The sequence below is a fragment of the Salmo salar genome, chromosome 20 (assembly GCF_965601325.2).
Source record: "Salmo salar chromosome 20, fSalSal1, whole genome shotgun sequence".
Lineage (NCBI taxonomy): Eukaryota > Metazoa > Chordata > Actinopteri > Salmoniformes > Salmonidae > Salmo > Salmo salar.
Window position 1 is genome coordinate 23,287,666 of NC_138310.1, and position 24,631 is coordinate 23,312,296.

The 24,631-nt window shown below is 41.8% G+C and overlaps 2 protein-coding genes across 5 annotated transcripts; one reads left to right on the forward strand and one right to left on the reverse strand.

Moving 5' to 3' along the window:
- Positions 1 to 19,285, reverse strand: cenpe (centromere protein E). 4 transcript variants are annotated; one of them, XM_082966291.1, is made up of 59 exons: positions 19,089 to 19,262; positions 18,683 to 18,792; positions 18,498 to 18,587; positions 17,804 to 17,922; positions 17,600 to 17,719; positions 16,707 to 16,788; positions 16,533 to 16,600; positions 16,379 to 16,453; positions 16,236 to 16,287; positions 16,022 to 16,109; positions 15,804 to 15,933; positions 15,564 to 15,683; positions 15,311 to 15,463; positions 15,071 to 15,212; positions 14,205 to 14,280; positions 13,689 to 14,115; positions 13,534 to 13,590; positions 12,696 to 12,863; positions 12,400 to 12,474; positions 12,197 to 12,265; positions 11,963 to 12,094; positions 11,659 to 11,836; positions 11,394 to 11,548; positions 10,716 to 11,009; positions 10,472 to 10,618; positions 10,275 to 10,388; positions 10,112 to 10,195; positions 9,883 to 9,999; positions 9,569 to 9,790; positions 9,368 to 9,472; positions 9,067 to 9,279; positions 8,900 to 8,962; positions 8,253 to 8,351; positions 7,925 to 8,086; positions 7,606 to 7,827; positions 7,242 to 7,325; positions 7,039 to 7,155; positions 6,728 to 6,949; positions 6,524 to 6,631; positions 6,223 to 6,435; positions 6,045 to 6,140; positions 5,865 to 5,948; positions 5,662 to 5,778; positions 5,351 to 5,572; positions 5,092 to 5,175; positions 4,948 to 5,004; positions 4,612 to 4,692; positions 4,367 to 4,504; positions 2,983 to 3,177; positions 2,677 to 2,892; positions 2,360 to 2,572; positions 2,045 to 2,248; positions 1,773 to 1,949; positions 1,557 to 1,669; positions 1,303 to 1,400; positions 1,077 to 1,212; positions 803 to 985; positions 639 to 772; positions 1 to 229 (listed from the first exon to the last, which is right to left on the reverse strand). In XM_082966291.1, exons 1-59 carry the CDS (start codon positions 19,256 to 19,258, stop codon positions 150 to 152), a joined length of 8,070 nt encoding a protein of 2,689 aa, XP_082822417.1. In that variant the 5' UTR covers positions 19,259 to 19,262; the 3' UTR covers positions 1 to 149. The 4 variants fall into 4 exon arrangements, with proteins under 4 accessions (XP_082822417.1, XP_014015672.3, XP_045559047.2 ...); XM_014160197.3 differs by having other exon boundaries at positions 639 to 985; positions 19,089 to 19,285; XM_045703091.2 differs by lacking the exon at positions 4,948 to 5,004 and having other exon boundaries at positions 639 to 985; positions 19,089 to 19,263.
- Positions 19,286 to 19,568: 283 nt separating this feature from the next.
- ddx51 (DEAD (Asp-Glu-Ala-Asp) box polypeptide 51) lies at positions 19,569 to 23,967 on the forward strand. Its single transcript, NM_001139764.1, has 16 exons — positions 19,569 to 19,721; positions 19,877 to 20,217; positions 20,329 to 20,531; positions 20,634 to 20,784; positions 20,879 to 21,024; positions 21,105 to 21,176; positions 21,320 to 21,426; positions 21,590 to 21,698; positions 21,813 to 21,958; positions 22,138 to 22,315; positions 22,399 to 22,514; positions 22,612 to 22,728; positions 22,824 to 22,925; positions 23,178 to 23,241; positions 23,519 to 23,653; positions 23,789 to 23,967. The coding sequence occupies exons 1-16, from the start codon at positions 19,699 to 19,701 to the stop codon at positions 23,813 to 23,815; spliced, it is 2,037 nt and encodes a 678-aa protein (NP_001133236.1). The 5' UTR covers positions 19,569 to 19,698; the 3' UTR covers positions 23,816 to 23,967.
- The last annotated feature ends 664 nt before the right edge of the window (positions 23,968 to 24,631 follow it).

Sequence of the window (24,631 nt, forward strand, 5' to 3'; positions counted from 1 at the left end):
TCTTATTCAAGAAACAGCTCTTTATTTTAAACAATAAAACATGCAATCAAATTGATCAAAGCTAAAATTGACTGACATACAATTGAAAACATTGAAAATATTTCCAACGTTGAAAAATAGACAATGATTAGTACAATTAGGTAAAACATTTACTGTTGTTTGCATACATCAGATTGCTTTGGTGACAGAGGCCACCATTCGTCCTTCTTATCCACACTTGCGCTTGCATCTGAAAAGACCAAATCAGCCAAAACAATACTAAATCAAAAACAATGCAGAACCAAATCAAGCCTGGTATAGGTTATAATACCAAAATATAGAGTTAACACTTCATCACTGTTACTAACGTTATCACAATTTTGTTACCAACCCTTATGATACCTTACTCCATTACACCAGTATGTGACATTAACAGCCAGATGAGGTGTTCGTGCTCCAACTAGCAATAACACTTTTATCCCAAACACACAGATTACACCAATTACCCTCTTCTGCACTTCCAGCAGCCTCAATTTCTGATATGGGAATACCCGCAACCTCTGGTAAAACATGTCATTTCATTAAGGCCAACTGCTGTTGGGTGACTGAATACAAACTGAAATTGTAAGGTAAAGTCAAGTAAATTTGACCGTAGTTACCTTGAATGGTTCCAAGGTTGGAGTTATCAAAAAACTGCTTGGGACAGTTGATCGACATGGATTCAGAGCCTGGACGGACATCGAAGAACTTGCTCTTGGGAGAGTCGAGGAACTTCTTGGGAGAGTCAATTAACCTCTTGGGAGAGTTGAGGAACCTCAGGAACCTCTTGGGAGAGTTGAGGAACCTCTTGGGAGAGTTGAGGAACTGCTCAGAATTCATGGGAAGGCGGTGTTTTGTAGGAGTAGATGGAGACAGAGGCTTGTCTACCACGTCCCTCTTATTCTCCTTCAGCTTAATTGCTCTAGCCTTCCACTTTGTGATCTCTCCTTGCTGAGTGGACACAAGGCTGTCAAAACAGAGACAAACTGCAGAGGTCAGTGATATGAGCTCGCAAGAAACGTCAAACCATTACAGTAATCTTACAGATCCATCTTCACCTCTCCAATTCAGAAATTTTGCTCTGTAGCCTTTTCAGTTCCTCCTCAAGTTTGTTCTTTTCAAGGAGAATGTTGCTTTGGACCATGCGTCCTCTGGCGGTTATCAGTCTGGCATGCAGATCCGGTCCCTCATTGACTGCAATAGAATTAAACATCTCAAATTAGGGCTCATCTAAATATTAACTTTCTGTTTTGGGGTGATCTCAAATTCTATTAATAGATTTACATGACTGTTCTCCCTCCTGTTGTGATCTTCTCAGAGTCTCCTTCAGCGTCCTCAGAGCGTCCTCCTTGTGGTTCAGGACTGTCGTCATCCTCAGTAACCTGAGGGGAACAAATGCAGAACGTCCTAAACATGCATCTTTTCCAATGACTCCGGGAGAGACACTCAAATTCAGCAGTGGTACAAATCAGACAAACAAAGAAAGAATACAAATTTCTATGACATAGGAGGGCATGATTAAAGAAATTAGGCCCTACTCTTCCTGGTGTTTAGAGGATGATGCAGTCATCTCCAACTCCATTTTCAAAAGTTTAGCCTTCAGCTCTTCAAGCTCAAGAGCACTAGGTGATGCTCTTCTCTTAGCCAGAACCTATACCCCAAAAATAAAACAACTTTATACAGTATTGAACACATCCCACATAAAATACAAATAAAAGCTCAGGGGTGAAATTCCACCTTGCGCCAAACCTTACTTCTGTCTCTCTGAGTTTCTCTTTTAGGATTTCAATGGAGCCCTCCCTGTCCTTGACTTGTGCACAAGCATCCTGAAGCTCAGTTTGTAGTAGCTGGGTGGCTTGTTTGTGGTTTGAGACGCTATCAGCAGCTTTGATCTGGTCTTCTTCCAGCTGCTCAACTCTCATCTGCATTTCCTGCAAACAGAAAACGTACCTGTAGTAAACTAATCACAGGTTCACTTAGAAAAATGGAAATCATCCATGAGATTGAAAACTGGTTAAAATGGTACCTTGATTTCCCCATCCAACTGCTGACGTTGCAGGGCAAGTTGCTGGTTGTCCCTCAGCAGGTCAGCTTCAGTCTTGACGGGGGCACGCTCCAGTATCTGCAGTAGAGTAGAGGTCTTACTCCTCTCTTCTTTCAGCTGACTGTCAGCCTGTGCTCGGACCACGCCTAGCTCTTTGAGCAGACCACAGCGCTCATCTCGCAATCCCTGCAAGGCAAGAGGAAAAACCATTCAGACAAACCATGATCAACCTCAGCGATACAATTGACATTCCGTATGTGGTAACTAAGACTGGAGATTATTGATGGGGTTAACTACCTGGAGAGCCAGTGTGTTGGCCTGTGCCAAAACAGAGCGCCGGGCCAGCTCTCGCACCAGGAAGTTCTCCACTGCTGCTGAGTCCGGTGAGTGGACCATGCATAGAGCATTCAGCTCCTCGTTGCTCCTCTCTCGCACCCTAAGCTCCTCTGACACTGCTGCTGGGTGAGTGGCCAGGCTCTCCTCAAGCTTCTTCAAAACACTGTTCATTTTCTTAGAACATGATACAAGACAATTAGTTTCACAGTATAAAGATATATTTTCTGTTTCATTTTACAGACAAAACCAAACTGTGCAGTAATGTGAGGCCCACCCACCTGGAGGTAACCTTCTCTCCTGTCCAACAGCTCTGACAGTCTCTCGTCCCAGACACCAAGGAGGTCATTCTCAACCACCTTGACTGAGTGACTGGGTGCCTGGGCTCTACAGAGGAGCAGGTCCTGGAGTCTCCTCTCCTCAAATACAGCCAAGTCATTCTGAACCAGGGCTTCAACATGGGTTTTGTAATCCTTGGCACACAGCTTCAGCAGCACCTAAAATGATTTCACTCAATTTAGCAAAAACTGTTTACTATTGCAGTTAAACTTTAAATAGCAACTATGACAAAACGTGATTATTCGTACCTTTGTATCCCACACCGCGTTAGTGATCTGGACAGTAGATCTATTGATATTGCTATAGATCTTTTTTGTGGGCTTTGGAAGAAGGGGCAACAGTTTCAGTATCATGACTTCTTCAACTTGTGTGACACCAACCAGGGGCCCATGTCCAGGCTTAGAAGCACCATCGATTACAAGCTGGAGCCTCACAAGGGACACCTGCAATGGGATAGAATTATTGCTTTTATTATGCTGCCATCGAATCGAGCATTTGTAAAGGACTTTGAAATATACACTGAACAAAAATATAAAAACAACATGTAAAGGGTTGGTTCCATGTTCCAGATGCACAAAATAATTATTTCATGGACAAATTTGTTTATGTCCCTGCTAATGAGCATTTCTCCTTTGCCAAGATAATCAAACCATCTGATAGGTGTGGCATATCAAGAAGCTGATTAAACAGCATGATCAATACACAGGTGCACCTTGTGCTGGGGACAATAAAAGGCCACTAAAATGTGCAGTTTTGTCACACAAACGGCACAGATGAGGGAGCGTGCAATTGGCATACTGACTGCAGGAATGTCCACCAGAGCAGTTGCCAGAGAATTTAATGTTCATTTCTCTACTATAAGCTGCCTCCGTCTTTTTGGAGAAATTGCCAGTATGTCCAGCCAGCCTCACAACCGCAGACCATGTGTATGGCATCGTGTGGGCGAGCAGTTCGCTGATGTCAAAGTTGTGAACAGAGTGCCCCATGGTGGCGGGGGTTATGGTATGGGCAAGCATAAGCTACAGATAAACACAATTGCATTATATCAATGGCAATTTGAATGCAGAGATACCGTGGTCCATTGTCGTGCCATTCATCTGCCGCCATCACCTCATGTTTCAGCATGATAATGCACGGCCCCATGTCGCAAGGATCCATACAGAATTCCTGGAAGCTGAAAATGTCCCAGTTCTTTCATGGCCTGCATACTCACCAGACATGTCACACATTGAGCAGGTTTGGGATGTTCTGGATCGAAGTGTACAACAGCGTGTTCCAGTCAATATCCAGCAACTTCGCACAGCCATTGAAGAGGAGTGGGACAACATTCCACAGGCCACAATCAAAAGCCTTATCAACTCTTTGCGAAGGAGATTTGCCTCATGCAGCGCGACACATGGTGGTCACACCAGATACTGACTGGTTTTCTGTGCCACGCCCCTACTTTTTTATATAAATAAATAAATATTTATTTATTTATATATATATATTTTTTTTAAGGCATCTGTTTTCCCATTCATGAGCAATCCATAGATTAGGGCTTAATTTATTTAAACTGACTGATTCTCTTATATGAACTGCAATTGCTGCGTTTACATTTTTTGTTCAGTATAAAATCAAGTTCTAGCCCACCTGGAGCTTCTGCATTGAAGCTTCCAGTCTGGAGCACAGTCCCTCTCCTGCCCTGGTGCTACAACAGCTGGTGCTCTGCTCCAGGTTATTGATCTGCTCTGTCAATATGGAGATGGTTGCATTCGCATCACTAAGCATCTGGAATGGAGGGGGAAAGTTAATTTGAAAAATGCCACAGCAATTTCAGACACAGCAGAAGGAATTACTTGTTACCCAATACAATGAAAAACAATACAATGAAAAACCTTGTGTGAGGTGTCTGCTTCGCCTTTCAAGTGAAACTGTCCTTCTTTGAAACCTTTACATTCCTCCTCCAGCTGCTTTATCTGAAGGAAACGCAACGTAAACATTTAAATCCATTTTATCCAAAACCACATGTACCAAAACCTCATTCAAGCTTGGTTCCTGGCTCACTCACGTTATGAATCTGCTTCTCTGAGTTCAGAACAGTAATACAGACTCTCAGCATGTCTATACCGTACTGAAGGTTGTTCTTCAGCTGGCTCCTTTCATCTTTCAAATTATCTTTGTAAAGACAGGGTCGTTTCTTTTATAGTTTATATAGTTTAACTACGACTCACTTGTTGTTCGCTCTCAGCCTGCTGTTGTGAGTTCAGGTGTTGCTGTTCTAATGTCCTCTGGGGCGAGATTACGCTTTTTAAAATTCTATCTATAAACATGCAAATGTTAAAACTAATACAGGCCTATAAATAATACTGACTCACCATCTCCATATTTTCCTGCAGGTCTCGCTGAATCTGGGCCCTCTCATCTCTCATGTGTATGCCTTCTTTCTCTAGCTGCTGCATCTGAACAAAACAGTAAACAAGCAACTATGAGACACCATTACCTGGATGAGTGGAGGCTTTTACTGACTTGGGCTGTTTGTTGTTCCTCCTGGACTTTGAAAGACTGGTTCAAAGAAATCACATTCATGGGTCAAATAAATCATGTTAATTTCTTGAGAATTTAAGTCAAACTCACCATCTCCACATTGTCCTCCAGGTCTCTCTTGAGCTGGTTCCTCTCCTCTCGGATTCCCTCCAGTATCTCCTGGAGCTGGTCTCTCTCTTCAGTCAGTGAGGTCACAGTAGAGAGCAGCTTCTCCAACTCCTCTGCATGATTCTGAGAGCCGTCTGCCTTCTCAGACAGGAGACGCTCTCTCTCAGCTCGCACAGACTCAAGCTCCTCATTCAGCTGCTTAGCCTTTATCAGGGGGGAAACAGTTGAAATGTTTCATCAATATGCATGTGATCTGAAGAGGCTACATGTCAAAAAGGAAAAAGGCTATTAACCTGCTGTTCTAGAAGAGACTCCTTCTGTAAACTTTGGCTCTCAAGGTCAGAGTTCACTTGTCTCTGTTGTCTGAGCTCCTCTTGGATGGAACGGAGAAGTCCCTGAGTCTCTGCAGCCTGGAATAAAGCTAACGTGTTAGACTTGGAGCACACTTCAATGTCAGAGGTTTGGTTAACTGGAAAACATTTGGCCATGGCCTCACCATCTCCAGATTTTCTTGCAGGTCACCCTTCAACTGACACCGCTCCTGTGTCATGGTTTCCAGTTCCTCTCCTAGCTGCTGTAGCTGTACAAAAGTTAAACATTTAAATACAAATGAAACTTATCCAGTGTTTCAACTATATTCAAACATCACCATATACAATCATAGACAGAGACTAACTTGCTGCTGAAGTTGAGCTTCTTGATGTTCCCTCTCAGTCTGTTGCTCCGAGTTCAGATGTTGCTGCTGTTTCAACTCCTCCTGGACTTTGATGGACTGGTTTAAAGATATCACATATTCATGGGTTAAATAAGTAATAAAATCAACAATGTATTGTAGAATTTAAGTCAAGACTCACCATCTCCACATTGTCCTCCAGGTCTCTCTTGAGCTGGTTCCTCTCCTCTCGGATTCCCTCCAGTATCTCCTGGAGCTGATCTCTCTCTCCAGTCAGTGAGGTCACAGTAGAGAGCAGCTTCTCCAACTCCTCTGCATGATTCTGAGAGCCATCTGTCTTCTCAGACAGGAAACGCTCTTGCTCAGCTCGCACAGACTCAAGCTCCTCCTTCAGCTGAAGAGTAGGTTAGCATTCATATTAGAATCTGCACTTCGACTGATGTGACAATGAATTCTGCTGTGCAAGTAAAAGCACATTTTACCTGACTTTGCAGCTCCTCTAGATTTGCAGTCTTCATAGGTTTCATATTTTCCTCTTGATGGTGTATCTTTTCAAGTGCCACCCGTAGCTCCTCCTGATTTTCAATCATCTGCAAAAATATAAAACGTAAACTTGTAATATAAAAAGCTTCTGATTGCAATTAGTGTGAGCATTGTCTAAACATTGTGTGTAATCTATCACTCACCATCTCCACATTGTCCTCCAGGTCTCTCTTGAGCTGGTTCCTCTCCTCTCGGATTCCCTCCAGTATCTCCTGGAGCTGGTCTCTCTCTTCAGTCAGTGAGGTAACAGTAGAGAGCAGCTTCTCCAACTCCTCTGCATGATTCTGAGAGCCATCTGTCTTCTCAGACAGGAGACGCTCTCTCTCAGCTCGCACAGACTCAAGCTCCTCATTCAGCTGCTTAGCCTTTATCAGGGGGGAAACAGGTGAAATGTTTCATCAATATGCATGTGATCTGAAGAGGCTACATGTCAAAAAGGAAAAAGGCTATTAACCTGCTGTTCTAGAAGAGACTCCTTCTGTAAACTTTGGCTCTCAAGGTCAGAGTTCACTTGTCTCTGTTGTCTGAGCTCCTCTTGGATGGAATGGAGAAGTCCCTGAGTCTCTGCAGCCTGGAATAAAGCTAACGTGTTAGACTTGGAGCACACTTCAATGTCAGAGGGTTGGTTAACTGGAAAACATTTGGCCATGGCCTCACCATCTCCAGATTTTCTTGCAGGTCACCCTTCAACTGACACCGCTCCTGTGTCATGGTTTCCAGTTCCTCTCCTAGCTGCTGTAGCTGTACAAAAGTTAAACATTTAAATACAAATGAAACTTATCCAGTGTTTCAACTATATTCAAACATCACCATATACAATCATAGACAGAGACTAACTTGCTGCTGAAATTGAGCTTCTTGATGTTCCCTCTAGGTTCAGATGTTGCTGATGTTTAGGTTCTGTATGTACTTGTATGATCCAGGGGGAACGCATATTCCTTTCACATCCCCACTCACAGCTTGACGCGCCAATCTACACCCCAAAAATGGCCTTCCCAAGGGTACAACAGTTAAGACTCACCATCTCCACTTTGTCCTCCAGGTCTCTCTTGAGCTGGTTCCTCTCCTCTCGGATTCCCTCCAGTATCTCCTGGAGCTGATCTCTCTCTCCAGTCAGTGAGGTCACAGTAGAGAGCAGCTTCTCCAACTCCTCTGCATGATTCTGAGAGCCATCTGTCTTCTCAGACAGGAGACGCTCTCTCTCATCTCGCACCGACTTCAGCTCCTCATTCAGCTGCCTTATCTTTGGGATTTGGTTTGGAGATAAAAAAATATCTTCAACCTGCACATTGGTTGCATTTAGGTAGTGCATCGTGGCGACAACTGACTAAGAACCTCACCTGGTTTTGCAGCTCTCCTAGACAGGACGTATTCTCTGGAGCATTTATGGTGTTCAATCTTGTCTCAACATCTGCATTTTGAGTCTGAAGTTGTTGGATTTTCCCCTGTAGTGATTTGATCTTCGCTTGAGCCTCCCTTAGTTCCTCTTGATTCTCAATCATCTAAAACAATGGTTAAAAAATGAATTGCATTAACATGCACACATTTCAAAAAATACAGTAAGAGCAGATTACTGATTCAAACCTTTGTGCAACAAGCACATTTCAATCTCACGTCAATTATGAATAATGCAGTGTGTGTGTGTGTGTGTGTATAACATTTCCTCACCATCTCTACATTGTCCTGAAGGTCAGTCTTGAGCTGGCTCCGCTCCTCTTTAACAGCTTCCAGCCGCTCCTCTAACTCCTTCACTGCCTCTAGTTGAATCTATCGGCAACAATATAAAGCAATAATTAATAAACAAATACAGTTGAAACATGGTGTTCGGCATCACCTGAATATACACAACATTAAGAACGTCTTCCTAATATTGAGCTGCACCACCCACCGCCATTTGGGCCCTCAGAACAGCCTCAATTCGTCAGGGCATGGACTCTACAATATATCGAAAGTGTTACATAGGGATGATGGCCCATGTTGACTCCAATGCTTCCCACAGATGTGTCAAGTTGGCTGGACGCCCTTTAGGTGGTGGACCATTCTTGATACACATAAAACTGTGGAGCTTGAAAAACCCAGCAGCGGTGTAGGTCTTAAATATTTTGTCATGCCATTCACCCTCAATGGCAAACATACACAATCCTTCTCTCAAGGCTTAAAAATCTTTCTTTAACCTGTCTCCTCCCCTTCATCTACACAGATTGAAGTGGACTTACCAAGTGACATCAATAAGGGATCATAGGTTTCATCATAGTCTATGTCATGAAGAGGTGTTCTTAATGTTTTGAGCACTCAGTGTATAAACAATGCCTTACCTGCAAACGTAGGTCAGTCTCCTGATGTCCTCTATGGGGCTGGTGTGCCGAGTTCAGATGTTGCTGTCGAACAAATACATGTATTCTGTCAATCCACATGGATACACAAAATATGATAAAAGCAGAAAATATGTATTTCAATAGATATAAAAGTAACTCCGACTCACCATCTCCACATTGTCCTCCAGGTCTCTCTTGAGCTGGTTCCTCTCCTCTCGGATTCCCTCCAGTATCTCCTGGAGCTGATCTCTCTCTCCAGTCAGTGAGGTCACAGTAGAGAGCAGCTTCGCCAACTCCTCTGCATGATTCTGAGAGCCATCTGTCTTCTCAGACAGGAAATGCTCTCGCTCAGCTCGCACAGACTCAAGCTCCTCCTTCAGCTGAAGAGTAGGTTAGTATTCATGTTAGAATCTACACTTCAATTGATGTGACAATGAATTCTGTTGTGCAAGTAAAAGCACATTTTACCTGACTTTGCAGCTCCTCTAGATTTGCAGTCTTCATAGGTTTCATATTTTCCTCTTGATGGTGCATCTTTTCAAGTGCCACCCGTAGCTCCTCCTGGTTTCCAATCTGCAAAAATATAAAACGTAAAACTTGTAATATAAAAAGCTTCCGATTGCAATTAGTGTGCATTTTCAAAATAGTGTATTTAAATCAATCACTCACCATCTCCACATTGTCCTCCAGGTCTCTCTTGAGCTGGTTCCTCTCCTCTCGGATTCCCTCCAGTATCTCCTGGAGCTGATCTCTCTCTCCAGTCAGTGAGGTCACAGTAGAGAGCAGCTTCTCCAACTCCTCTGCATGATTCTGAGGGCTGTCCGTCTTCTCAAACAGGAGACGTTCTCTCTCAGCTTCCCCAGACTCAAGTGCATCACTCAGCTGCCTCATCTTTGAGGAAAATAAAAAAAGGGTAAGATCTAATTGTTTTATTACAAAACGATTGAAGAAACATTCATTTTAGTAGTAACAGTCAAATTAACCTGCTGTTCTAGAAGAGTCTCCTTCTGTAAACTTTGGCTCTCAAGGTCAGAGTTCACTTGTCTCTGTTGTCTGAGCTCCTCTTGGATGGAATGGAGAAGTCCCTGACTCTCTGCAGCCTATAGAGGAGAGAGTCATATCACATTAATTTAACTGACACTTCACGTTTTTGTTTACAGTTAGCTACACCATCAAAGTGCAGCGGTTAGATGAACAAAAACATGGCCTCACCATTTCCATATTTTGCTGCAAGTCACTGTTCAACTGGCTCCTTTCCTCTGTCATGGCCTCTAATGCAGCTCGTAGTTCCTGTATCTGTGCAAATGAGGAAGATAACAATTTAAATCTTCCATTTAAAAAATTATCCCTGGCCATAACTTATAAAGACACTGACTTGTAGCTGATGTTGATCATCTTGTTGGGCACATGACTGCTGTTCTGAGTTCAGATGCTGTTGCCGTTTTAGTTCTGCCTGGACTTGTATCACCTCCTCACTCAGCTGCCTTATCTGAAGTACAAATTAACCAAATAAATTGTAAATACCTACTGTAAGGAGACAGCTGAAATTAGTTGTTTTGAGAGGCACTGCACCTGATCTTGGTGTTCCTGGGATAAATTGTCATATCTTTCCTTGGATGATTCACTCTCAGCAAGCTTCTCCTCCAACTCTTTCATGACTTGTTGCATTCCACACAATTGATCTTCAATTGATGCGCGATGCTGTTCATTCTCCTTCAGCTAAATAAAAAATACATTGTTGGAGGACAGCCTTGCAGAAGATTCAACAAACACATTCAAGATCATGTGATTTAACAAGGACCAAAGACCAATTTACTCTCAGGCTGGACTCTTCCACAGTAGTCAGAAGCTGACTGTTCTCCACAGAGGAGCGCGCCAAGTCCTTATGGAGAGTCTCCAGTTGCTCAGTGATGTCGGTGCACTGCTGGGTTAGGTCGTTTTCCCTCAACTCTGCTTTGCTCAGGTCATCTTGAAGTTTGACTAGCTGCTCCTGGGAGCTCTGGGCAAGTTCTCTGAATTGATGAGCTTCCTCCTCACTGCAGGCCTTAGCAGACACCAGCATGTCTCTCTCTTTTTGGACTGCACAGAGCTCCTCCGTGAGATCACATACCTGAACAGCCAGAGGACATTAATTAAAAGATAAGACTTCTCTTAAAAAACACAAGTCTCTGTTGCTCTACGTCAGGGATGATCAACCAATTTTTTTCTTGGGCGGATGGTCAGGGGGCCGGAACATAATTTGTAGGCAACAAATTGACTGCAAGAAGCCCAAAACAATCATTTAAAACATTGATTACATCTCTCTATTATGTGTGGGAATACATTGGAACAGAATCCCAAAATTAAAATCAGTTGAACATGATTTGCTGGTGTTTTTACCATATTCTATGTCCAACATTATTTTTTTAAATAATATATATATTTTTTACAATACTTGAGCAACCAAATTATAAACATTTGGGGAACTGTTCTACATCGTATCAAACAGGTTTACCTGCATCATCAAACTGTTCACTTTATCTGGCAGATCCTGCAGTGCACTCAAATCCTCGATCTTAGCTTGTAGGGTTCTCTCATCTTCATGAGACTTGTCCAGCTCTTTCTTCAGGTCAGCAACTGTTTTCTCAAGTTCAATGCTGTCTATGAGATCTAAGCAAAAAGAGGACACCCCATGTTAGATAGCTCATTCAATAACTACATGGCAAATACATGAAAGGCTGGAGAAGAGGAAATACTATACAAAAGAGAACAGTACAAACTTTTGGGAACTTTTCCATCCAGAAGAGTAGTAAGCTTGGTGTTCTCCTCAAAGGCTCCCTGTAACTCCCTCTGAAGGTCAACCTGCATCTTTTTGAAGCTCGATTTTTCTGTCTCCAACTGATGGCGAAGCCCATTCACCTGAGCTTCCATCCTCTCATAGCCAGCAGTTAGTGTCACCTGAAAGCAAGGCCAGAGCATAAAGTTAGGGCTAATACAACATGATAATGGTCAATCTATGGAGTGCAGTTTGCATTTAAATACAGGCTGCAAACTGACATATTGGCTGAAGTAGGGGAAACTTACAGCCCTCTCTTTGAGCGAGATATTTTCACTGCGCAGGTGGGCCCACTCCTTCTTAGTGTCACGGCTCAACCCCTCAGCATCGTCCAGAGAGCGTCGCAGCTGCTTCACTTGTTGGACCAAGTCAACGTCACTCTTAAGAGAAAAGTATGATGGCTATGTTACACCAGCGTGGTGCTGCAACATCAGCCATTGTGAACACGGCGAGAACAAATCAATTATCAAAAATGAATGTACCGATCTTTGTAGTTCCTCTGCCCAGTCGCCTTTCTTTTTCAGCTCCTCGGACATTGCCACCAGATTAGCCTAGGGATGGATCAGATTTGGCAAATCAAGCAAAGAGCCATGCAACCCAGCACTCATTGACAAAACAGACCCACATACAATACATCTTGTTAGATGCACCTTTTTGCTTCTGCCTAAACATTTTGTAGTTTTACCTCAAGCTCTTGAGATTTGCGTCCCGAGGCCTCCATGGCCTTCTTTAAGGAGGAAATGTCATTCAGTAGTTCTTTCTGTAGGGTTAATAAATGCAATGAGTGCAAAGCTACAAATCAACAAGGGAGCATTTCAGAAGTGCTAGTCATCTTAATGACTTCTAATAAGGCCCTAAGATATGATATTTATGTGCTTGCAATTGGCTTATACCATACATAGCACATTCCAATTTTAATTACTACATTGAAATAAGTTATAACTTTGACATCTCTAGGCAATCTATGCAGCAGTCTATAACCTCATATTCTCTTTTGCTCTCCTCTTCCAAAGAATTGAACTCATCCATCTCTTTCTTCTCCTCCATCTCCTGAAGAAGTGCAGCCTTTTCTTTTTTCAAGTTTTCAGTCTGTTCCATTAGGATGTTGAGCTCCTGCTTGAGATAATCACGCTCAGTAGCAACCATTTCCTGTCAACAGACAGCATGGTGAGGTGAATGTATTCATAAAAAAATAAAATTAAGTAATATATATATAAATAATTTCCGGACTATTGAGCGCACCTGAATATAAGCCACACCCACTGAATGTTTAAATTAAAAGCCGCACATGATTACAAGCAGCAGGTGCCTACCGGTACATTGAAACAAATTTACACAGGCTTTAACGAAACACGGCTTGTAACAAAAAATAAAAAATGAGCAGTAAACAGTAGCCTACCAAGAAAGTCATTGCTCCAGACCAAGCTCCCGTGCAGCAGCTCTATTTCCTTTTCCAACAGCCAGATCAATCGCCTTCAACTTGAAAGCTGCATCATATGCATTTCTCCGTGTCTTTGCCATGAGGGTGAGAAAATGACTACCGTAATCAGAATGATGGGAAGTTTAAGCGCGCTCGATTTCATCTAAACAGTAAACAAAACAGTTGTTTGACCTTAACCCGTTCGGCAATTTCATTGGTCTAATGAAAGCTTCATGCCGCCAAAAAACTGAGCACGTCACAGAATGTTTTTTTTATTTGAAAGCGGGAAAAATCCATATATTAGCCACGTCATTGTTTAAGCCGCGAGGTTCAAAGCGTGGGGAAAAAGTAGCGGCTTATAGTCCAGAAATTACGGTATATATAAAAATAGCTATATACCTTCTCAGACACCAACGTCTCACAGAGTTGAATGGTCTCTTCAAATCCCTTTTTCATCTGTAAAAAAATGATAGTTATAGATTTTTTTGCATTTAGATTAAAGGATTCAACATTCTGCACAATAAAACAGTGAGAAGGAATTGGTGATCACCAACCTGCTCCTGTGCATCAGCAGGCATTTGAGACTTTTCTAGCTGCTTCTCCAGTTCAGCAACCCTTATCTCGAAAGTCTCCACTTCCTCCATGTCTTCCTGGTTCTGCTGAGTCTCCTTTTCCAGCTGTGCATCAACAGGAATTAGTGACTTTCCTTCTAGCTGCTTCTCCAGTTCCGCAACCCTCCTCTGAAAAGTCTCCACTTCCTCCATGTCTTCCTGGTTCTGCTGAGTCTCCTTTTCCAGCTGTGCATCAGCAGGCATTAGTGACTTTCCTTCTAGCTGCTTCTCCAGTTCCGCAACCCTCCTCTGAAAAGTCTCCACTTCCTCCATGGCCTCCTGCTTCTGCTGAGTCTCATTTTCCAGCTGGAGCTCCAGGCAGGACACCTTCTCAGACAATTTGTTCAGTTGGTTTGGAGATAAAAATTCACTAGAAAATAAGAGAATGCAGGAACATGAGTATGAAGGACAACAAGCAGTAAGGAATGTGTAAAGAAAATGGCAATAGTCCATGTTCACCTTTCTGCAAAACCACGCACAGTCAGATTGCTCTGGTTCATCTCCATGTCAAAGGTAGAATCGAACTCATCGCCATCTGTGAATACACAAACAAAAAAAAACAAGCAATTGACCAGGATTCATGTACCAGTACGGCCAGTGCTTGACTTGGACTGAAATAGGTTCCGGTACTACTTTTGGGTGCTGGTACTGTTTAGGTGCAAGAGCTCCACAATATACTATTTATTTTGTATTTTACCTCCCCTTTCTCCCCAATTTTGATATTGTCTGAGCGCTGCAAGTCCCCAACAGGCTCGGGAAAGGCAAAGGTGGAGTCATGCGTCCTCCGAAATGTCACCCGCGCTCCTTAACACCCGCCAGCTTAACCCGGAAGCCAGCCGCACCAATAGGTCAGAGGAAACACTGTTCAACTGGCGACCTGAGTCAGCTTGCAGGCACCCGGCCCGCCACAAGGAGTCACTAGGGCACGATGAGCCAAGTAAAAACCCACCCATCCCCGACAAAACCCTCCCCTAACCCAGACGACACTGGGCCAATTGTGAGCCATTCTATGGAACTCCCAGCCATGGCTGGTTGTAGCACAGCCCGTGAATGAACCCGGGTCTGTAGTAAACCTCTATCATGGCGATGCAGTTCCTTAGAACGCTGTGCCACTCCGGAGGACTGCTCCACAATACTTTTAATCTAAAATTCTATAAGAGGAACAGGAGCTCAAGCAGTAGAACATTTTAGGTGCTGGTACTCCGCTCCATTGAGCTCCTGCCCAAGTCAAACACTGAGTATGGCAAATATGGCATACCGTATATAGCAGAGTAAAAGCTATCACTGAGATTGGTATTAAGTATATTTTTCCTATGCGTACTTACCTTCATTCTGCTCTGTCAAGACAGACATATCAGCTTTTCTTTTTTTGAAAAAAGGCTCAGCAAAGCTTAGGTCAGATTCTCCAGCATGGTGGAAGGCTGGTGATGGCAGTTTTCCACCCCACGTAACCCTACGTTTCGGCATCTTTACAGACAGACATGGTTAAACATAAAAAATAAAATAAGTACTAAAATAAAGGAATAAGGCATCAGATACTAATCTGCAGGGCACTAAAAGTCTACCTTTTTGATGGTAACGAAGTTTGACGAAGTGACTAGAAGTTTGGTTAAATTCTTAATCCTGTCCTCTTGTTCTCTTTGGAGCTGATCCTTCTCTTGCAAAATCTGGGACAGAGTCTCCTTCTCTGTCGCGGTTGTTTGAGTGACTGATGAGACCTAAGGCAGTGTACAAAAATAAAAGTTGAATTTACAAATACTTGAAGGAGAGCCGGCAACATTTCTAAAGAACCCCAATAGCCGGTACAGGTAGACTTGCCTCATGAAGTCTGCGCTTGAGGTCCACAATTTCATTTCTGTATCTTCTCAGAAGGGCTCCGTCATCAGAAACCTCTGTGACATGTGGATCATTCTTCATGTTCTTTGCTGCACTAGCAAACTAGGTTGTAGAGATGGGCAGTTGATTAGATAAGAATGTAACATTTGTCTGATATTAAAACATTTAAAAATAAGGATTTAAGATGGAAGTCTGACAACAACAACAAAAAAAGTCACCCACTTGAAGAGTGCTAAGTGTTTCTTCCAGAGTAACTGGGGTGATGGTGCAGATGATGACAGTTTTTGCATTTCCACCCAGGGAATTTTGGAGAATGCGGGTGAGTTTACTGTCCCTGTAGTTAGTGAAACCCCTGAATGTATGAATAAAATGACTTTAGTGAACATTAAAACACATGGCATAAGTTAAACAAAAAAAAAGTATAAATAACTAACACGTACTTCTGGGTTTCATCAGACAGTTTCTTGATCACTTGACCGAGGGTGAACAGGCTGCGATTTATATTACATCCTTCTTTGAAACGTGTACCTACAATATCAGTTGTCAAAAGTCACACATAAATACCACAAGCAACTGAAATCGACCACCAAATGAAGGTTGTTCAGATTCCGATATTTCACACTGTTACACTAGCACAGGTATCAAACCACTTACCTTCAGCACCTGTTTGACTTGCTCTCTCAGCCCCAGCCAGGTCAACCAAATTCTACATGAAAATGAAGAGACTGGTAACAAAAAATACAAAATGGAGGACCCATATCGGAGGTCACAAAACACACTTGACTGTGGCAGCTTACCAAATGGGACACAATAATGGCGCTGTCTGGATTTTCACCAGATGCAGAGTCACCCCTGTCACGATTCTCCAAGATCTAAGAAAAAGCATCAGCATTATCTCCAGCAGATACCAGAAATGCATTGTCTATTGTGAAGTATAACAAAATGTCTCACCATGCGGAAAATTGTGTGCGAACGACTGCTTCGCTGGTTCATTTTTGTCTTTCCATAATGGCGATTCTCTAGCGGATACATTTAACATCAAATAGAAGTGTCAGTATGTTATTCAAGCATACATAGACTATACTTAGTCTAGCATGATGGCTGAAATAAGGAACAGTATTTTACTTTCTCCTTTTCTAATCCACGCAAGGGCTTGCTCAGGAGATGTCACCAGTTCCTCAGTTAGGTCAGCTACATAGACATTTTTCTGCAAAGACAGGCATTTCACCATTTATTCCACCATTCAAAATACCAGAGTTGTAAACAGTCCAAAGTTGCAAAATGTTCTGTTTTGCAACTAAAACAAAAGAGTTTCTATTGGACAAATTAAGGTGGGTTCTAGGTCTCGAAAAACCTTATCCGGAGATGAACTACAATTATGAAGCTGTGTTATAATGTTTGGAAACGTCAATAATCGTCGCTAGAAACGGTTTTCAAAATGTATGCTGATATGCCCCTTATCTTTCATATCAGCAAGAAACAATCTTTCAAATGAAAAAAGATACACCTACTGAAGCAGTTTTGCACAGATCCATATGCTGTGTGCCTCCAGTTGACGAAGTATACTTCCTCCTCTGTTACACTTACACATGTGTTTGGGGCACGCTAGATTGCCAATTAGCACAGGAGCCTATGCCTTCTGTCAGTCTTCCGTAAACAAGCGCTGTAACATGGAGATATGGCCGTGTGGGAACACTAACCATAAAAATGGTGTGTAGTAATTTAACCTTTTTTTTGCTGATATGAAAGATATGTTCCCAAAACTGTACCGCAAGCGATGCGTTTTGACATTCAGAAAGAGAGTTGGGACTCTTAAAACTCCCTCGGCCAGAAGATACTGTCGTCAATAGGCGTTAAAAGGTAGTTATCGTCTATGAATGGGTTATGTAGGTCCATCCCTAGTTTCGTTCACTTTGAGAAACATTTTTCACAAGAATCAGTGTAATGAATACACCCCAGTCATATCTTTATTATCGTCTAACAGTTATATTGTCTTACAATATATCCATCAAACTTACATTGTTTCCCTCTCGGATCTCTAGAGGTTTCCTTTTCCAACTGTCACAGAGCAAATCTGTCACTGTTTCATTGTAGATCTCCAAGTATGACACCCTCAGGAGGAACTCCTTTTTTGGACACTAAAGTAAAAATTAAAGCAAACCACTTACAACACTAAACATGTGCAAATGATAGAAAATAAACAACCTACTACTATTACTCACATTTTTTATGGTCTGGAAGACATCCTCCATGGCAAGGGGTATAACTCCTGGAGTAAGAGAACTCCCCATCATAGTGAAAGTCTTTCCAGATGAAGTTTGTCCATAAGCAAATATTGTTCCTGAGAAAATAAATGTATGCCACTTAATATATGTCAACAAACAAATTAACCCAATTGAGATTTCAAATACAACTATAGTGTTACTAAATAGTGTTCATATAGCCAGCAGCATACCACCCTACATCCCACTGCTGGCTTGCTTCTGAAGCTAAGCAGGGTTGGTCCCTAGATGGGAGAGCAGATGCTGTTGGAAGTGGTGTTGGAGGGCCAGTAGGAATAAATATATCCTAATGCCCCAGGGCAGTGATTGGGGACACTTCCCTGTGTAAGGTGCCGTCTTTCGGGTGGGACGTTAAATGGGTGTCCTGACTCTGTGGTCACTAAAGATCCCATGGCACTTATCGTAAGAGTAGGGGTGTTAACCCTGGTGTCCTGGCTAATTTTCCAAGCTGTCCCTCATACGGTCACCGAATCACCCCCAGCTTACAATTGGCTCATTCATCCCCCAGGTCGTTGCAGTAAATGAGAATGTGTTCTCAGTCAACTTACCTGGTTAAATAACAATAGAGTTATGGTCAAAAATACTATAATCTGAGAAGATAATGTATTGCACTTGTTCACAATCCCTCCTTTACCATTATAACCTTCAACAGTGGAGACAACAAGAGGCTTTGCAAGTTCCTGGTACAGCTGCAGAGTTGTTTCTTCAGCACTAAATACACGGTCTGTCAGGGAAACAAATCAGACACAGAAGTGATTGCCTGCACATTCAGACACAGTATGACAGACAACATTCATCCCCGCCTTTTTGAAAGCTCACCAAAACTGAAGTTCTTGGTAAGATTTCCATCATCAACCTGATGAATTGTCTTCTTATCCGTTTTCCAATACAACTTGACTGGCTCGGCGCTTTCTGCAGCAGTTTCCTCCCTACGACGAATATAACGAACGTTAGACAGATATCCGCAGATAAAGCTAGGCAACGTTAACTAGAAAGCTAATTTCTCAAATGTATCAGTTATTATAAAATGTAGATGACATAAACCGTAACATTATCCAACGTTGGCTTTGTTAGCTTACGTTAGATGAATTAGCCATCTGCCAGAGCTAACCAACTAGCGAATGTTACGATACCTAACGTTACTCACAATTGCTAGCTTATTCTTTACTAATGTTAGCTAGTAAGCCAGCTAGCTATATTTAAAAAGTTCAGAAAATAGCCTCACCTTTCTATCAGAGGTCGAACCCGTACACAGACTTTGACAGCAGATTCCTCTAACATTGTATAAAAATTTAAAAAATAAGACCCTTTCACTCGATGAATAACGTTAGCTTTCTGGCTAGATTCAAAAGTTGAGTTTGAAAATGTGCGCAATGTCTTATCCTTTGTTTTCATTGGACGGCGTCATAATTCGGAAGGCTGCACATTACAGTGGTGGGGGTTCCGAGGGTAGCGGGCTTTTCATAACGCGCTCACTGCATTTAAAAAAATATATACAAATATTGATAACACTAGTTAAAATATTAAGCTATGAACAAATAAGATAAAAAGAATAGCGTTACTTAATCACAAGATATAAAGAAAACATTACCTCTTAATGTTTGAAAGTGGTCAACCCTTTTTTTGTCAACTCTTCTCCTGAACCTACTAACGTCATTTTAAAGCGACTTTAAACAGGAAGACACCGCCTTTCTCTAAATAGCTCTGGGAAAACACACACGTGTGAAACAGCAAAAAGGGTTTATATTATTGTGGTGGAATGGCTGCTAGATAACGTTACATTATTGAAGTTCTTGCCCACATCTCATTGTTTGCCCCCTTTCAACATTTGAACAATGGCTCTGTTCCTTATTAATAGGTATGTTCACTTTTTGTTGTACGCTAGCGTTAGCTAGCTTCCTTAGTTCTTGATTGATATAGTCAGCTAGCTATGTAGTTATATTATGAAGTGTTTATAAAGTGTGTTTATTGGGGACCTGAAACCAGGTACATTGACGACTATGTTTTTCACAGATACCTTGGGGATGAGGGAGATGATGGCTCGAGCAACGAATCTCGAGCCAAAGCGTTGTTGGCTAAGCTTCAGAGGAAGGCCAAAGTCAAGGAGCAACAGAGCTTGTCATGTCAAGAAGAATACCAGTCAAAAACAACAGTTGAGAGTGACAGGGTCACCTCGGTTAAGAAGAAAAGAAAAAACAAGGGAGGCAACCTCGATGTGACAAAACACCCAAAGAAGAGGAAAGAGCAAGTAAACCAGGATGTGTCCCCACCAGACCCTGAAGAACTTTCCGAGGGTGATAATGCACGAAAGAAGAAGGATACGAAAAAGATGCAACTGACAGAAAAGGACAAAGGTGTGTATCTATTATTTTATATCACACATATACAGTTGAAATGGTATAACATTCATAAGAATTTATTTTATATTAGTATTCCTTATTGTCTGTCTTTGCTTCTCTCCTTAGATGGGATGAAGCAGAAATCTGTCCACAATAAGAATGGAAACCTGCAAGAGGCTGCTGCTGCTGCTGACAAAACAGAGCTGCTAAAAAATGATGAAATGGTGGAGAAAATTCAGACTGATCAGTCAATACAAGACACAGAAACAAATCCCTCTCAGACTGGTTTCACCATACTGGGAGGATTTGAGAAAAAGATTATTCAAAAGGTACCATTGTTTGGTGAAGTGCACTAGCGCATTGATATAACTTGTAGTGGGAAATGTCTTTACAGTATGTTCATGATACATTTTATATATTTAATATGTTAGGTACAAAGAGTCCTGCCCAAGTGGCTTGCTGAACCAGATGTAATCCAGAGAGACATTACAAGCAATCTAGTCCCCATCAGTGATGTCCCAGGAATTTGTACTAAACTCCAACGGAAACTTGAGAGCAATGGAATTCATCACCTCTTTCCAGGTTAGCAGGCATGAAGGATTGGAAGTTGAAATCTATTTTGCTGTCACAATGTTGGAGGGGAAAGTACTCAACTTCTGTTGTTTCCCTTTTGCAGTACAAGCGGAGGTCATCCCAGCCATTTTAGAGAGTGTCTCTCATGGTCTATTGATTGGAAGAGGGGGCTACAAACCCAGAGACGTTTGTGTGTCTGCTCCAACGGGGAGTGGCAAGACTCTGGCATTTGTCATACCTGTTATTCAGGTATGAATTGAACTATTAACTATATATATATGTTTTTTTCATTAGATAAGTCATAATTTTCCATTTTTTTATGTCATTAGGCACTGATAGGGCGAGTTGTATGTAAAGTCCGGGTTTTGGCAGTGTTGCCCACCAAAGAGCTTGCACAGCAGGTAACTAGAGTCAAACCTTCAATCTCCATGATGGAGATAACTTGTGATTATTTTGGTTAGCTTGTAGTGGGAAATGTCTTTTAATGTCTTATACTGTAATTCATACCTGAGCTTGAAAAATGTTTAAATGTTTTCTCAAACAGGTTTGCAAAGTATTCAGTTCATATGCGGAGGGCAACAGCTTGAAAGTGGTCATGCTTGCTGGTCAAAAGTCCTTTGCTGCCGAGCAGGCATTGCTCTCAGAAAACAGGTAAAGACACATCAAGGTCTTTCTTCCTTGGTGGATAATGAATTATTATATTTGTTTAAGCTTAGTTTCCTTTCATTGAAAATAGTAATTTTTGCATAAATAACACCACGATTTTAAATAGAAAATCGATCTGAAAGAAATACATGTTTTGCTTGTTTTGCAGAGGTGGAATAAGCCACAGTTTGGCAGACATTGTTGTCGCAACCCCTGGAAGACTAGTTGATCACATCAATAAGAATGATGGTTTCAGTTTGGAACACCTCCGCTTCCTTGTGAGTCACTAATACTAGTACAATGTAATTTGTATTTTTATGGGTGTTATGACTAACAGTATTTCAATAAAGGATTCATATTTCATGATGGTCAATATCAAACCTTCTCTGCAGATCATTGATGAGGCAGACCGGATGATTGACAGCATGCACCAGTCTTGGCTCAGTCAGGTGACCAAGGCAGTTTACAGACCCAGGAGAGTTTCTGAAGCAGTCTCAATCTTCAAGAGGACAGAGCCTGCACCTATCACAGCAGCGAGGTAAGACCTCACTTCTCAGCATTCTTTCAGACAGTACTGGAAAATGCAGGACTGGCAACTGTGGTTTGTTTGTTAGTGAGAATACAAACTGTTCTGCACCTATGGGTTGTGTGCTTTCATACATTATTTTAGGGTATATGCATTTCAGTGATGTAATACGTCTGTTTTTACTTTGACAGCTTGTCACCGCCGCAGATGCCTCTGCAGAAGCTCCTGTTCTCAGCCACACTGACTCAGAATCCAGAGAAGTTGCAGCAGCTAGGCCTGCATCAGCCCAGACTCTTCAGCTCTGTCCACAGTCAGTCAACGACCAACCCTGAGTCTCAAGAGAGGTTTAACTTCCCACAGGGCCTGACAGTAAGTTACAAAACATCCCAATTTTTAAAAACATAATTTCTCCTATATTCCAGAGCATTGTGCCATTATGGTTTCTTTTCTAGGAATACTATGTGCCCTGCACTCTGAGTAAGAAGCCCCTCCTCATCCTCCATTTCATATTGCGCCTGAAGTTTAGTCCCATTCTGTGCTTCACTAATTCCAGAGAAGCCACTCACAGGTTGGTGAATCTATACAGGTTTTCTCCTTACTGCATTATTGGATGAAGATTTACATGTCCACAGCAATTTGATTTTGCTCTCTGTTCTCTCTGACAGACTGTTCCTGCTAGTGCAGCTTTTTGGTGGAGTGCAGGCAGCTGAGTTCTCCTCACGACTCTCCCCCAATGAGAGGATGAGAACCCTCAAGGAATTTGAACAGGGAAAGATCCAACTGTAAGTATGAGTGTCTGTTAGCGGATAATTGAATATCCTATTTTCTTTGCTATCTATATATATATATATATATTTTTTTTTATTTCCTGTTCAAGTTTGATCAGCACTGATGCTGCTGCCAGAGGCATTGACATCAACGGTGTGAAATGTGTTGTGAACTACGATGCACCACAGTTCATCAGGACTTACATTCACCGGTAAGCTAGCTAATGTTTTATTTGACTGTTACACTTGGAACTGCATAGGTTGAATTGTATTTGTTGTAGCTTTTGTATGGAATGTTCATACAACAAAATAGGAAAACATGTGTTCTAACAACATTTGGGCTACATACAACTATAAGTAAAAACAAAAGATGCATAGTTTGTCAATGTAAAGTACTACAAGGGACCCTTAAATGTATGCAATGTTCTTTTGCCAATCTGTGCAACAACTTTTTGTTGGCACAGGGTTGGAAGAACTGCAAGAGCGGGAAAATCTGGACTGGCCTTCACATTTCTGTTGGGGGTACAGGTGAGATGGATGTATTTTTCAAACATAAGACACAAAGACCAATGACATATTTTCAATGTGTGGCCAAGGCTGAAATGATAGCATTGCAGAAAAGCAGTATTCTGTCAATTTCATTGCTCCTGCATAAAAAAAATCACATTTCTATTTAAATAAATTTGAGTTTGGTTTAGTTGTGATTAAACTGCCAGACAAGTTTTAATAAAATTGCTGCTTTAGTTATAGATCTACAGTTCTTGTATGCTAATTCTGGTTGATGTTGGTCGTTGCTATTCTATAGGAGAAGAAATTTCTTCAGATGGTGAAGGATGCAGGCAGCCCTGGGATCCACAAACAGATAGTCATGCCTGGGAATCTGAAGAGCATGGAACCCCGCTATGAACAGACACTACTGGAGTTGGGGAATACCATAAAGGTAGTAGACTCAGATCACTGAAATTCAAACAAACAGCGTGAGGACAACTGTTGTCTGTTGTTCCAGCATTATCGTCATCATAGTCGCAAGTTGTCATTACTTTTAACAGTACATCTTTTTCTTTTTTTCCCCCAGGGTGAAAAGGCCAAGAAGCGCGTCTAACACAGTGACTTGAGTCAATATATTGTAAGATTGTTCCTTCTGTTGTGACAGGCAAAACCAGTGGTCAGCATGCACACAAGATTTGGTTCCAGGTGTAGACTTTTGTGTGAAATGTTTGTTTTTCTCAAATAAATATGGGACATGTCAATTAATCTTTGTTTTTGATGAAACAATCCATTGGCTAGATGTTAAACACTGCTGAGCATTGCTAGCAGAGTTCACATGGCCCACTGTGAACAATGACCTGTTGCAAAATGATAGGCCCATGATGTCAATCCCCAGCACATTTGTTTCCTTGGAAGTTGTGGGACTGTATGTTTTTGGTTTCACATTGGTTGTGGGAACAAAGCCATACGCTTCCTGACTGGTAACAATGTTTTTTAAACGTTCTGAGAACAGAAGTGAAAAATTACCTGTTTTAAAAAGGTTTATTTTTAGGTCGCAGGGAGGTTCGGAGAACATTTTACTTTGGTTCCTTGAAAGTTTTCCTGGGAGGTTTTGTTGATGCTTTGAAAAAATTAATTCTACATTATTTTAATGACTCACTCAATGTTAAGCAAGTGGTCATGACTTTAACACTACTAGCTTATTTGGGGTTAACTGTTTTGAACTACAAGCACAGTTAAAATGCATGGAAATGTATTTCCTTGGGCATTAATCATGCAGACATATTTCTTTCTTTTTTATTGTGACAAGGCATCAGTGAGATACAAACATATGATCTTTTGTTCTCTATCCATGGAATTAGTCCACTGCGCCACCAGGAAGGAGCTAGCATGCCATGTTCTTTTTAGTCTATTCAAACAGACCCCATTT

What these genes read in the sequence shown, in the direction of transcription:
- cenpe (XM_014160197.3), bottom strand. Translation starts at nt 19,258, where the DNA reads ATGAAAACAAAGGATAAGACATTGCGCACATTTTCAAACTCAACTTTT. An exon ending in AAGTCAAACAGGTGCTGAAG is followed by an intron (nt 16,110 to 16,235) that starts GTAAGTGGTTTG and finishes CTGATATTGTAG; the next exon opens with GTACACGTTTCAAAGAAGGA. An exon ending in ATGATCAACATCAGCTACAA is followed by an intron (nt 10,196 to 10,274) that starts GTCAGTGTCTTT and finishes TCATTTGCACAG; the next exon opens with ATACAGGAACTACGAGCTGC.
- ddx51 (NM_001139764.1), top strand. Translation starts at nt 19,699, where the DNA reads ATGGCTCTGTTCCTTATTAATAG. An exon ending in GCACCTATCACAGCAGCGAG is followed by an intron (nt 21,959 to 22,137) that starts GTAAGACCTCAC and finishes TTACTTTGACAG; the next exon opens with CTTGTCACCGCCGCAGATGC. An exon ending in CATTTCTGTTGGGGGTACAG is followed by an intron (nt 23,242 to 23,518) that starts GTGAGATGGATG and finishes GCTATTCTATAG; the next exon opens with GAGAAGAAATTTCTTCAGAT.